At 58.1% G+C, this 10,604-nt stretch overlaps 6 protein-coding genes across 6 annotated transcripts; 3 read left to right on the top strand and 3 right to left on the bottom strand.

Moving 5' to 3' along the window:
- Positions 1–53: 53 nt before the first annotated feature.
- Positions 54–520, top strand: ACA1_029410 (uncharacterized protein; the record flags this gene model as incomplete). The annotated part of the gene is made up of 1 exon (XM_004339784.1): positions 54–520. A coding segment is annotated over one exon (467 nt), but the record flags the coding sequence as incomplete, so codon positions are not given.
- Positions 521–577: 57 nt separating this feature from the next.
- Positions 578–1,547, bottom strand: ACA1_029400 (Yip1 domain containing protein; the record flags this gene model as incomplete). The annotated part of the gene is made up of 2 exons (XM_004339782.1): positions 578–935; positions 1,063–1,547. The coding sequence occupies 2 exons, from the start codon at positions 1,545–1,547 to the stop codon at positions 578–580; spliced, it is 843 nt and encodes a 280-aa protein (XP_004339830.1).
- ACA1_029390 (WD repeat protein) lies at positions 1,418–5,171 on the top strand (the record flags this gene model as incomplete). Its single annotated transcript, XM_004339783.1, has 16 exons — positions 1,418–1,462; positions 1,876–2,046; positions 2,264–2,408; positions 2,502–2,626; positions 2,844–2,995; positions 3,123–3,183; positions 3,351–3,412; positions 3,518–3,646; positions 3,762–3,903; positions 4,040–4,132; positions 4,197–4,237; positions 4,286–4,414; positions 4,497–4,587; positions 4,698–4,799; positions 4,892–5,007; positions 5,102–5,171. The coding sequence occupies 16 exons, from the start codon at positions 1,418–1,420 to the stop codon at positions 5,169–5,171; spliced, it is 1,674 nt and encodes a 557-aa protein (XP_004339831.1).
- A 133-nt stretch (positions 5,172–5,304) lies between these two features.
- ACA1_029380 (uncharacterized protein) lies at positions 5,305–7,715 on the bottom strand (the record flags this gene model as incomplete). The annotated part of the gene is made up of 12 exons (XM_004339781.1): positions 5,305–5,405; positions 5,475–5,569; positions 5,672–5,728; positions 5,798–5,860; positions 5,988–6,082; positions 6,205–6,330; positions 6,443–6,552; positions 6,731–6,833; positions 6,952–7,036; positions 7,129–7,294; positions 7,387–7,479; positions 7,589–7,715. The coding sequence occupies 12 exons, from the start codon at positions 7,713–7,715 to the stop codon at positions 5,305–5,307; spliced, it is 1,221 nt and encodes a 406-aa protein (XP_004339829.1).
- Positions 7,716–7,892: 177 nt separating this feature from the next.
- On the bottom strand, positions 7,893–9,402 carry ACA1_029370 (leucine rich repeat domain containing protein; the record flags this gene model as incomplete). Its single annotated transcript, XM_004339780.1, has 6 exons — positions 7,893–7,986; positions 8,100–8,346; positions 8,436–8,579; positions 8,727–8,833; positions 8,946–9,031; positions 9,202–9,402. The coding sequence occupies 6 exons, from the start codon at positions 9,400–9,402 to the stop codon at positions 7,893–7,895; spliced, it is 879 nt and encodes a 292-aa protein (XP_004339828.1).
- A 402-nt stretch (positions 9,403–9,804) lies between these two features.
- ACA1_029360 (regulator of chromosome condensation (RCC1) repeat domain containing protein) lies at positions 9,805–10,279 on the top strand (the record flags this gene model as incomplete). Its single annotated transcript, XM_004339779.1, has 3 exons — positions 9,805–9,864; positions 9,951–10,073; positions 10,190–10,279. Coding segments are annotated over 3 exons (273 nt in total), but the record flags the coding sequence as incomplete, so codon positions are not given.
- Between the last annotated feature and the right edge of the window lie 325 nt (positions 10,280–10,604).

Raw genomic sequence — 10,604 nt, 5'->3', positions numbered from 1 at the left:
ACCAAGGTCGGCAACGCCGCGTTCGGCTCGGCGCACACGTACGTGATCGGCAGCGAAGACAAGGCCGCGGCTGGCAAGCCGGCCAAGGGCGAGGCCGTCAACCTCATCAAGAGCCAGAAGACGAAGGAGGTGGCCATCACGCTCAACCCGGCCGAGCTCGAGAACCTCACCGACGACATGCTCAAGGAGAAGTACGAGGCCACGGTCAAGGCCGCCGGCCAGCCCGAGCGGGAGGACATGAGCGACCTCCTGGCCGAACACACCAAGAAGAAGGCCAAGAAGGACGCCAAGGACAAGAAGAAGTACAAGGAGTTCAAGTTCTAGACGGCGACGACGACGACCACCACCGCTTCGACGATGATGTTCGATCAAGCACACGCAAGAAGATGATGATGGAGATGATGACACGAAAGTGTGGTGAGCTTGATCAAAGTCATTGTTGTAAACAAGTCCCTTTCTTCTGTTCTTTACATCCCCGCGCGCCACCCTACGTGCTCACTATGAACCCTCCATTCATCATCATCGCCTTCATCTTTTTCTTCTTCTACTTTTGTCCATCACCTTCATCTCGTCGAGTTCAGAAGGCGGCGGCAGCGGCGTCGTAGAGGGAGGCGTAGAAGAAGCGGATGTAGAGGAGGAAGAGAAAGTGGATCGCGCCCACGCAGCCGGCCGTGATGGCGGCCTTGCTCTGGTTGCGCTGGCGCAGGTCGGCCCAGAAGACGCAGGCCAGCGTCGCGGCCGACATGCCGCCGGCGACGAGGAGCGCGACGGTGGAGAGGGCGGGCGAGATGGGGTGGAGCAAGTAGTGGACGACGAGGCCGAGGCAGTACCCGCCCAGGCCGTATCCCGACAGCGAGAGGGCTTCGAGTAGGGAGAGAGGCATGCCGCAGAGGTAGGCCGCGAAGCGCATCCCGAGCGAACCCATCACCCAGTACCTATGTGCAGATCGAGATGGTGAGGAGGGCAGATGAGATAAAAGAGGAATTGAAAGTAATTAATTAATTGGGAAAGATGCGGGGCCAAGTGGAAGAAGAAGGAGAGGGTTAGGGATGGGGCGCGTACGAAAAGCAGAGGCCGAAAGCTGAACCCATGAGGGTGCCCTCTTCCACTGTCTTGTGGCTGAGCTTCATCCCGAGAAGCAGGATGGCCACAAGTGTGAAGACCAACATGGTGGGGCCATAGAGATCGGGTGCGCCCGATGTGAGGAGCTCGCTGGACTGCCTTGGGACGAATGACAGTTTGATCCGCCGCAGGACCGTCGATAGCTCGACATCGAAGTAGGGCTTGATGAGTTCGAGGTTTGCGTAGAGGTTCATGTACCCCCCAGCCTGAGTCTGTGCCTGCTGGAACATACGACCAGCCACCTCGTACACGATCTTGTCCTGCAACCCTTCGAATGCATTCGGCTGTGCTGACGATGTCGAAGATGATGAAGCCCTGGCGCCTCTCGCCCCAGACCCTCGTTCGTGAAGCCCACTGTTTCCATCAATATCTATGGCCACATCGCCGCCAGCCGAGCCATCGAACCAGGCCTCCTCCTTCATCATCTTCCAATCGTAAAAGGACAGGTTTTTGTAAATCTTGACAAAAAGAAATGCAATAAAATAAAATAAAATAAAACTCTTTGTATTTATTTTAAGTCGTGTGCTCATCCACAGGCACATCTGAAGATACTGCTCCGTCTTCAAGCTGCAACAATGGTTCGAACATATTTTGCTTTTATGAATCAAATTTGTTTTTTTTGTTTTGCGCATCTCCCAACTGCCCATCTCCCAAATTCACCCAAGATCATCCATCCCATCGGCCCATTTTGTGTGCCCAAGGCTTACTTCTGCCAATTTCTTGTGGTGGGTTTGCACCGGGGGGGGGGGACAGGAGAGCAAGCCGTTGGCAAACAGTGGCGGGGGCAGCGGCGAGCTGCGCAACAAGGAGGTGCTGCAGAGCGTGAGCAAGCGGCTGGCCAACTGCGAGCACGTCGGCCTCCAGAAGAAGCGCATCCTCCGCGAGGACGAAATATTCGACCCCACCGACCCCAAGATACGCGAGGTGCACATCGTGTCGTGTCGTTGGTCGTGTCGTTGGTCGTGTCGTGTTCGCTGGTCGTGTCGTGTCGTTGGTCGTGTCGTTGGTCGTGTCGTGTTCGCTGGTCGTGTCGTGTCGTGTCGTGTCGTGTCGTGTCGTGTCGTGCCGTGCCGTGCCGTGCCGTGCCTGCCGTGCCGTCTCAGTGCTCTCACCACGCACCACTGTCGTCAATCGCGTCCAGGACATCATCAGCATGATCGTGCAGTATCTGCAGGACAGCGGGTACACGTCGTCGGCGATGACGACCCAGGACGAGGCCAACGTGAAGATCTACGAAGAGCTCGAGCAGCGCGTACAGCTCAAGGCCATGCGCAAGGCCATCCTCGGTATACCTCGTCTTTCTTCCGCCTCTTCTGATCATCATCATCGTCATCTTCATCATCTTCTTCTTCATGATGTGCTCACACACACTTGGACAGAGGGGGATTGGAATGAGGTGGAGAAGCTGCTCACCAAGAACATGTTCAAAAACCAAAAGGCGTTCATGTACGCGGTCTACAAGCAACAGTATCTCGAGCTGCTGGAAAAGCAGGAGTACCAGCGAGTACCGACGACCACCTCTTCACACCCACCACCGCACACGCACACGCACACGCACACGCACACGCACCACCGCACACGCACCACCGCACACGCACCACCGCACGCACACGCATCACCGCACACGCACACGCATCACCGCACACGCACACGCACCACCGCACACGCACACGCACCACCGCACGCATTAATTTGCTCTCCAACGATGCGTGCGGCGACAGGCCTTTACACACTTGACCAAGCGACTGAAGCCGCTGGAGCGATACGCCGGCAGCCCCGAGGAGTTCAAGGACCTGTGCTTCCTGCTGACCTGCAAGAACATCCAGGACGCCCCCTCCTTCAAGAACTGGGACGGCGCCAAGGGCAACTCCAGGTGCGCTGCGCACTCCCCCCCCCCAAACCACGCCCGTGCAAGCCACGGCCGGGCATTCTTCTTCTTCGTTCTTCTTCGCTCTTCTTCATGTGCAAGCTCGATTAACGCTCGGGCTGCTTGTTCACAGGGAGCACGTGGTGGAGCAGTTCGAGGCCATGTTCCATTTGGAAATCCGCCGTTTGGGCCAGGTACGCGACTCGCCCGCACACAGTGCGCAGCGCCACACACACACACACCGACCACCCGTGCCACACGATGAGGTGAGCTACTCAACGATGACGGCGACGACAACTACTACTAGGGAGGGCACACCGTGGATTTGCCACCCAACCGCATGCTGCACTTGCTCCGCCAGGCCGTGGCCTATCAGATGGAGTTTACGCGCTACCACCCCAAGGTCGCGCCCAAGATCAACACGTACGTGCAACTCCCCATTCTTGCACACGCACACGCACACGCACACGCACACGCACTACCGCACACGACGGCTGGCCTGACTCTTTTAATAATGCCGCACCCCAGGCTCTTGGAAGACTACAGCCCGTTCCTGCTGCCCAACGCGCTGAAGAACACCCTCACCGGCCACGCGGCCAATGTCAAGTGCGTCGAGTTCGTGGGCGAGGAGGGCTTGACCCTCGCCTCCGGCTCCAGGTTCGGCCCACCTCCACTTCTCATTTTTTATGTTATTATTATTTTTCTCATTTTTTATGTTATTATTATTATTATTATGCATTATTGTTATTTTTCTAAAAGAAAATGGGTGCAGTGATGGCACGATCAAAATCTGGGAGGCGGAGACGGGGTCATGTCTGCACACCCTCCACGGTCACACCTCCCGCGTGTGGGACGTCTCCTCGGCTCCCTCCGGCCTGTTCCTGGCCTCCGCGTCGGGTGACGCCACCGCCATGGTACCACTTCCTCCCTCTCCTGCCTTCGACACACACACGACACGACACGACACGACACGCATGGCACGACACGCACGCACACGCACACAATCGACGCTCGTGCTGTTATCAACGTTGTGTGCGTGCGCGCTGGCAGTTGTGGGATCTCGGTCGGCAAGCCGTGGTCAGCACCAAGACGTTTAAGGGTCACGAAGGCGACGTGTACACCGTTCACTTCCACCCGGGCGAGGTACGCGTGTCGCGTGTCGCGTGTCGCGTGTCGTGTCGTGTATTGACCGTTTCTCTTTGCGAAGAACCACATCGCGACGGGCGGCTACGACAGGGCGGTCAACCTGTGGGACGTGCGCACGGGCCAGCTGATGAAGAAGTTCAGCGGCCACAGCGCGTCGGTGTCGCACGTCATCTTCAACCCCTACGGCAACCTCATCATCTCCGGCTCCAAGGACAACACCGTCAAGTTCTGGGACATCACCTCCGGCCTCTGCATCAAAACCTACAGCACCTACCTCGGGTCCGTGTTCCACTCGCGCCGTGTGCGTGTCGTGTGCGTGTCGTGTCGTGTCGTGTTATGATGCTCACTGTGGGCTTGGCAGAGAGGTGACGTCGGTCGCGATGAGCCACAACGGGTCGCTGCTGCTGACTTCGTCCAAGGACAACTCCAACCGCCTGTGGGACGTGCGCACGGTACCGCCGCTCTTCCACCACCACCGCACACACCGCACGCGCACGCGCACACGCACACACGCACACGCACACGCTCGGCCGAGTTCCTCAATTTCTTTTGGCGGCTGCAGGCGCGACCCATCAGGAGGTTCAAGGGCCACCAGAACACGTCCAAGAATTTCCTTCGCGCCTCCTTCGGCCCCAACGAGTCCCTCATCGTCGGCGCGTCTGAGGTGCGTTTTCTGTTCTTTTCGCCGCACCCTCGCTCCTCTGCTCACGCGCGCGTGTGCGTGTGCGTGTCGTGTCGTGTCGTGTCGTGCTGCAGGATGAGATGATCTACATATGGGACATCATGACGGGCGATCTCCTGCAGACGCTCAAGGGCCACACGGGCACTGTCTACACGACCACCTGGAATCCCCACCAGTCCCTCCTCGCCAGGTACCTCGTGAGCGAGGATGACGCCTGCAGGCGTTCCCTGCGTTCCGCTGACTTGTGCGCGTGCGTGTGTGTCTCTGTGTCTGTGGTACCACAGCTGTGGTGACGATGGAACGGTGAAGACGTGGTGGTACGACGAAAGCGTGTCACTCTTTGGCGAGGACTAGTCACATGGGCCTCCCGCCACCTTCACTCACTCCCATGAAGCCTGCAGCTTGTTGGTGACGTGGCAACGCCAGCCTTTTTACTCCGGTTATTTTATTATTTAAAAATAAATAAATTAAAAAAATGAGAGTTGCATCAGAACTCAGGGGCAGGGCAGCCAATACTGCAATTGAAGCTGCCACAGTGGTCAAAGTAGAACTGGGGCGCCGCTGTTCCCTGGGCTTCCCACCACGGTCCTGTCAGTGTGTCGGGTGTGGTCAGCCAAAGAGAAACATCGCAGGAGGAGGAGGGGCATTGGCACGAACCAAACACAGCTGCCAGGGAGGTGTCCGTGTCATCGCTCAGGCGCAGGTTGGCCCAGTTGTTGTTATCCGTGCTGCAGTGGCTGAAGCACATGCCCCTGTTGGCCCCACCGTGTGGTCACGTGATCAGCAATGAACGAATGAACGAATGAACGAAAGATAAGATCTTGTGCTGACGTGGCCGTGGTGGGGGCGCGTACGAGAAGATGGTGTGCTGCTTCTTGGTCATGACGGCCAGCACCTCCACCGTGTTCAGCCTGCAGCCCCCCCAATGCCAGTGTAAACACAGAGCTTCAAGTTTTGTTTGCAGTTGAGCTGCGCAGTACCGGTAGTTGTTGGCGTAGGTCTCCATGCTGCTGTTGTACTGCGCCGGCACGTAGCCGATGTTCCTGTAGATGGCGGTGGCCTCCGTCAACGACGAAGGCAGCGCACGCAAAAGCCGCACACGCACACGCACACGCACACGCACACGGGCACGCGCATAGAGCGGCAAAGAAGAGACCAAGTGGAATGTACCAGTCGAGCTGCCAGGCGTCGTACTGCTGCTGGTTGACCAGCATAGGAGTGTCGATGAACGAGTACGCGTACTGGCCAAAATAGCACTTCTCCGGCTGTACAGCCACCACGACGACGCATTGCCGGTGTTACAACGACGAGTCATGTACCGCATGTGTGCGGTGTGTGCGGTGTGTGCATGTGCGAGGCGGAGGCGGCGGTATGGTGTGGCCCGCACCTGCTTGGGGTAGGCGGCCGTGCAGGAGCTGTCGAGTTGGCCGTTCCACAGGGGGAAACCCTTGGTGAACTGTTCCAGAGCCGGAATGATGGTCGTGTCGAAGACGTGGTCCAACGGCAGGTGCTCCTGCACGTACACACACGATTGTTCGCGGCCATCAGCCACCATCACACACACGCAAACGTGTCGTGTCGTGTGTGTCGTGTGTGCGCGCGCGCATGCGAGGATGCTGGCGTACGGGATAGAGCGGATAGTCGAACATGATGCCCGCATCAGCCAGGCTGAGCACGCGCGTGGCATTGTTCTTGAGCAGGTCGCGCAGCGTCGCTTGCACAAAGTTGGCGTTCACTTTTGGTCGGCAAACACGTGTGCGTGTCGTGTGTCATGTGCGTGTGTCGTGTGTGTCGTGTGTCGTGTGTCGTGTGTCGTGTGTGTCGTGTGTCGTGTGTCGTGTGTCGTGTGCGTGTCGTGTGTGGTGAGTAGGTGGTGGTGATGACGCGGCAGGTGCCGGGAGCAGGTAGGTTACCGACGACGCCGACACCGCCGGCCGAGCATCCGGAGAAGAGAATTTGGCGCTGATCGCTCGACTCGCGCAGGCCACGGTACTTGTACACGTCCTCGAGCACAGCCTGATCGTTCCCCACTCCACTTTAGCTTCTGTGAACAGTTTGCGCGCGCGTGTCGTGTCGTGTCGTGTCGTGTCGCGTGTGCGTGTGTGCGGTTGTGTGCGCGTGCGTGTAAGCAAACCTTGACGATCTTCTTGCCCCGGAAGTGAAAGATGTTGGATTGGGTCTTTGACGCGTCGCCGCTCCACGCATCGCTCGAGCAATACCTGCACCGGCCGACGGGTCAAAAAGTCAAAGAGTCAGCCAAAGTCAAAGCTGTTGCGGCACTCTACTCTGCTGCAAAAGTAAGTCGACTTACAGGACGTAGACGTGGTTGACGTTGTGGAAGAGCGGGTTGGTGGTCTCGTTCTGGGCGAAGATGCCCACGGGACCGGACCACTGCTCCTTGTACCCGGCGAGGGAGATCAGGTACGGCGCCCGCTTCTGCCGCTCGGCGCACGACTCCGCGTCCCAGCACCAGAACCCTGGTTCGGTCGTTCGGACATAAAACGAAAGAAAGAAAGAAAGATAAGTCGTTCGGACATAAAACACACCAGACCGCAGTTGTGGCATGTACCGCCCATGAGGTGGAAGTGCCAGACCTGCTGGCCCGACCCCGACCCCGGCCGGAAGTAGTAGCCCGCGGCCGACCCATCGCTGCACACGGCGTCTGCGTGCGGTTGGCGCGTCATTGAGTCGCGGACCAATCACAAAATACATTCTGGTAAATAAAAATAAAAATATAAAAAATAATAAAATACAGTATATGGGGGGGGTACCGCGTGTGGTGGCCTCTTCGATCTTGAAGAGGGTGAAGTCGTTGCCCTCGGCCGCGACGAAACAACAACAAAGAACGAAAGCGAAGACCACCGCGCCCGACACGAAAGCCTGGCGGTTGAGCAACATCACCAACTGAGCAGCTTTGCCTTTTTGTTTTCGGGGTTTTTGCTGCAAACTCTGGCAGAGAGCTATCGGCGAGAAGGCCAGATCGAGCTTGTGACAAAACGCAGCACACAAGCATGTGGTTTAAACACATTTTTATTTACATGGGCGCGGACCACACAGCAGCAGCTGTGTTCACCGCTAGGCAAAGGGAATGATGGCGCCGTTCACATTGCGCACACGGCCGCAGGTGAGCGAACAGTACATTCCCACGAGCCGCACGTTCTCGCCGTATCTGAAGCGCGCGAGGTGTCATGTGTGTAGTGTGCGTGCGTGTGCGGTGGTGCGTGTGCATGTGTGTGCGGTCAGTGGGGAGGTGCTAGGTGTGTTGAGTGGGCGCCGGCGTACCTGGCGGTCCGTAGGGTGCGCGGGTAGGCGCGCACGATGGGTGCCTTCCCATAGAACACCTTCCCGCAGTGGGAGCAAGCCTTGCGTCCACGCCCTCCCGTCTTCTCGTCGTCTGCGCCCACTTCCGCATCGCCGTCGCCACCATCATCGCCGTCGTCGTCGTGGGGTGGATTGCCGGTCGACGGGCTGGCGCCCACCAGGTAGTCCCTGATGTGCAGCGGCACCAGCGCCCCATAGTCCGGCGCAGCTATGAGAGAGACAAAGATATCAGCAATGGCGGGTGTGCGTGTGCGGTGGTACGGGTCGTGTCGTGTCACGTGTCGTGTGGAAGCGCACTGGTGACGCTGTGGAAGAGGGGCTCGTTGGCGGCCAGGGCGTTACAACACAGCTCGAAGAGGGTGGACATGCGCGGGCGCTTGACCCGCACGACGGGATCGCCATCGCGCTGCCACGGATTGCACATCGCCTCAAGACTCAGGTCTAACGTGTGCGTGCGTGCGTGCGTGCGTGCGTGCGTGCGTGCGTGCGTGCGTGCGTGCGTGCGTGCGGCTTAGTGTGCGGCGGCCGAGGAGTGGCACACGCACTGCAAATAGAGATGAGAGGGTGAATAACAGGTGCACTACGTACTGGGGTGTCTCTCCATGATGGAGGCCGGCAGCCAGGTGAGTTTGTTGTAGGAGATGTTCAAAAACTGCAGCGGAAGCTCGCCCAGCTCGTGCGGCAGTTCTGTGAGACTGTGCCACATCACAGTCGCAGTCGCAGTCACGCCACACGCAAGCAGCACCACAAGCAAAGGAGGTAAGAACAGAGCGAAGCAAAGAAGAAGGGTCGTCGGTAGGCGGTAACCTGTTGTTTGAGACGTCGAGATAGGCCAGCGTGGAGAGGTGGCGAATGGCCGGTGGGATGACGGTCAGCTCATTGCGCGGTATAAGCTGCGCTCCACACCACTGACAGTGGTAAGAGGTTGTGCCGTCATTTGCGTCGTGTGTGCCATGTGGGTGTGTCGGGGGTGTGTATGAGTCGTACGAGAGTGTGGAGGCCCTTGATGCGAAAGAAAGAGGGGGGCAGAGCCGATATGCGGCGGTAAGCTCTGCAATCCAACCTGTTGTTGGTGGCCAGTGAGGTGGGGTAGGATGATTTTCTGGTGAAGCTGAATGATTTGGAAAGATGGCGAGATGGCTCTGTACTTGCGGTCCCATGCGATGCGCTGCCGCACGGTGAGTTTGGAGATGCGTGCTATGCGCTGTTCCAAATCCTTTGTCTCTTCGGCCTTGCTGTTAGTGCCCAGCCGCACCACGCTCATCCAGGTTCGTGTACGCCTTTGTTTTATTCACTTTTTGTTAATCTTTCTTTTTCCCATTCTTTTTTCTCTGTCTGCCCCAGGTGCGCGCGTGATCTTTTTCTTTTTCTTTTTCTTTTTTCCCGTGGTTGCCCAAAGTTGCACCTGACGGAGCACCGCCTCGCTGCAGTCTCGATCCTCGGGCCTAGATGGACAAAACGCAGGTCTGGACCTGGTCGCCAAGGCTGTTTTCCCCACCCATTTCTGGTAACTCCCACCCACCAACAAACACAACTATTGAAGTATATTATGGCAGTGCGAGATCTTTTAGCATCCAAGTTATAAATAATTAAATAATTAAAATAAATTATAAATAAATAAAGGCATTTACAAGGACTTTTATCGCTGGAGCAGAGTGTCTTGCCGATGCAAGCATCGCTGCCGTCTACTCCGGGTTTGCTGCCCAGCACAACGTCGCTGTGTCAGGTACGCCCGGGCATCGCGCCTTGGTCTTCTCCTTCTCCTGGCGCTGCGTCCATTGCGTGTTGTGCAATCGTAGGAGCGCACCTCAGCCAACAGAGCGCCCGTCTCCCGCGCCTGCAGACGTCTCGGACATCTACGTGTGGGGCAGCGGCCACGTTGGGCAGCTGGGGCTCGACCCAGAATCAGAGTTCGAGCTCGAGGACCAATACGTGGTATAGGCCACCGCCCACCACTCAGCCATTCGCAGCAGCGCAGCTACTGCGCGCCAGGCGCTGACGGCCGACACCACTAGTGAAACCGCTCACCTCTTCCCCGAATCGCCACGCAGTCGCATCCGCAGCGCTTACGGCACGAAGCGCTGCTGCACAAGCGCGTCCTCCAGGTCTGCTGCGGCCGCGACTGGACCGCTTGTCTCACAGGTTCGCGCCGTATAACTTCGTATAATGTATGCTATACGAAGTTATTACGCATCGCCAGCTCCGCCCAAATCCGGCAAGGCGGCCACAGCGGTCACGACCACGACGGCCACGACGGCCACGACGGCTACGACGAGGTCGAAGGGAGCGGGAGGAGCGCCGCGCAAGGCCAAGCACCACCACCATCCGCAGCAGCAGCAGCAGCGGCAGCAGAACACGAATTGGGCGAGCAACCAGCGGCACATAGCATTCCGCGGGAAGGAGCGCGAGACGCCCAAGCCGACCAAGCCCTCCAAGCTCAAGCGCGTCATCCTGCTCGAGCGCGCC

This window comes from Acanthamoeba castellanii (assembly GCF_000313135.1).
Source record: "Acanthamoeba castellanii str. Neff unplaced genomic scaffold scf7180000084476, whole genome shotgun sequence".
In the NCBI taxonomy this organism is placed as follows: domain Eukaryota; phylum Discosea; order Longamoebia; family Acanthamoebidae; genus Acanthamoeba; species Acanthamoeba castellanii.
Note: the sequence above shows the minus strand (reverse complement) of the source record. Positions and strands in the feature narration are given on the sequence as shown.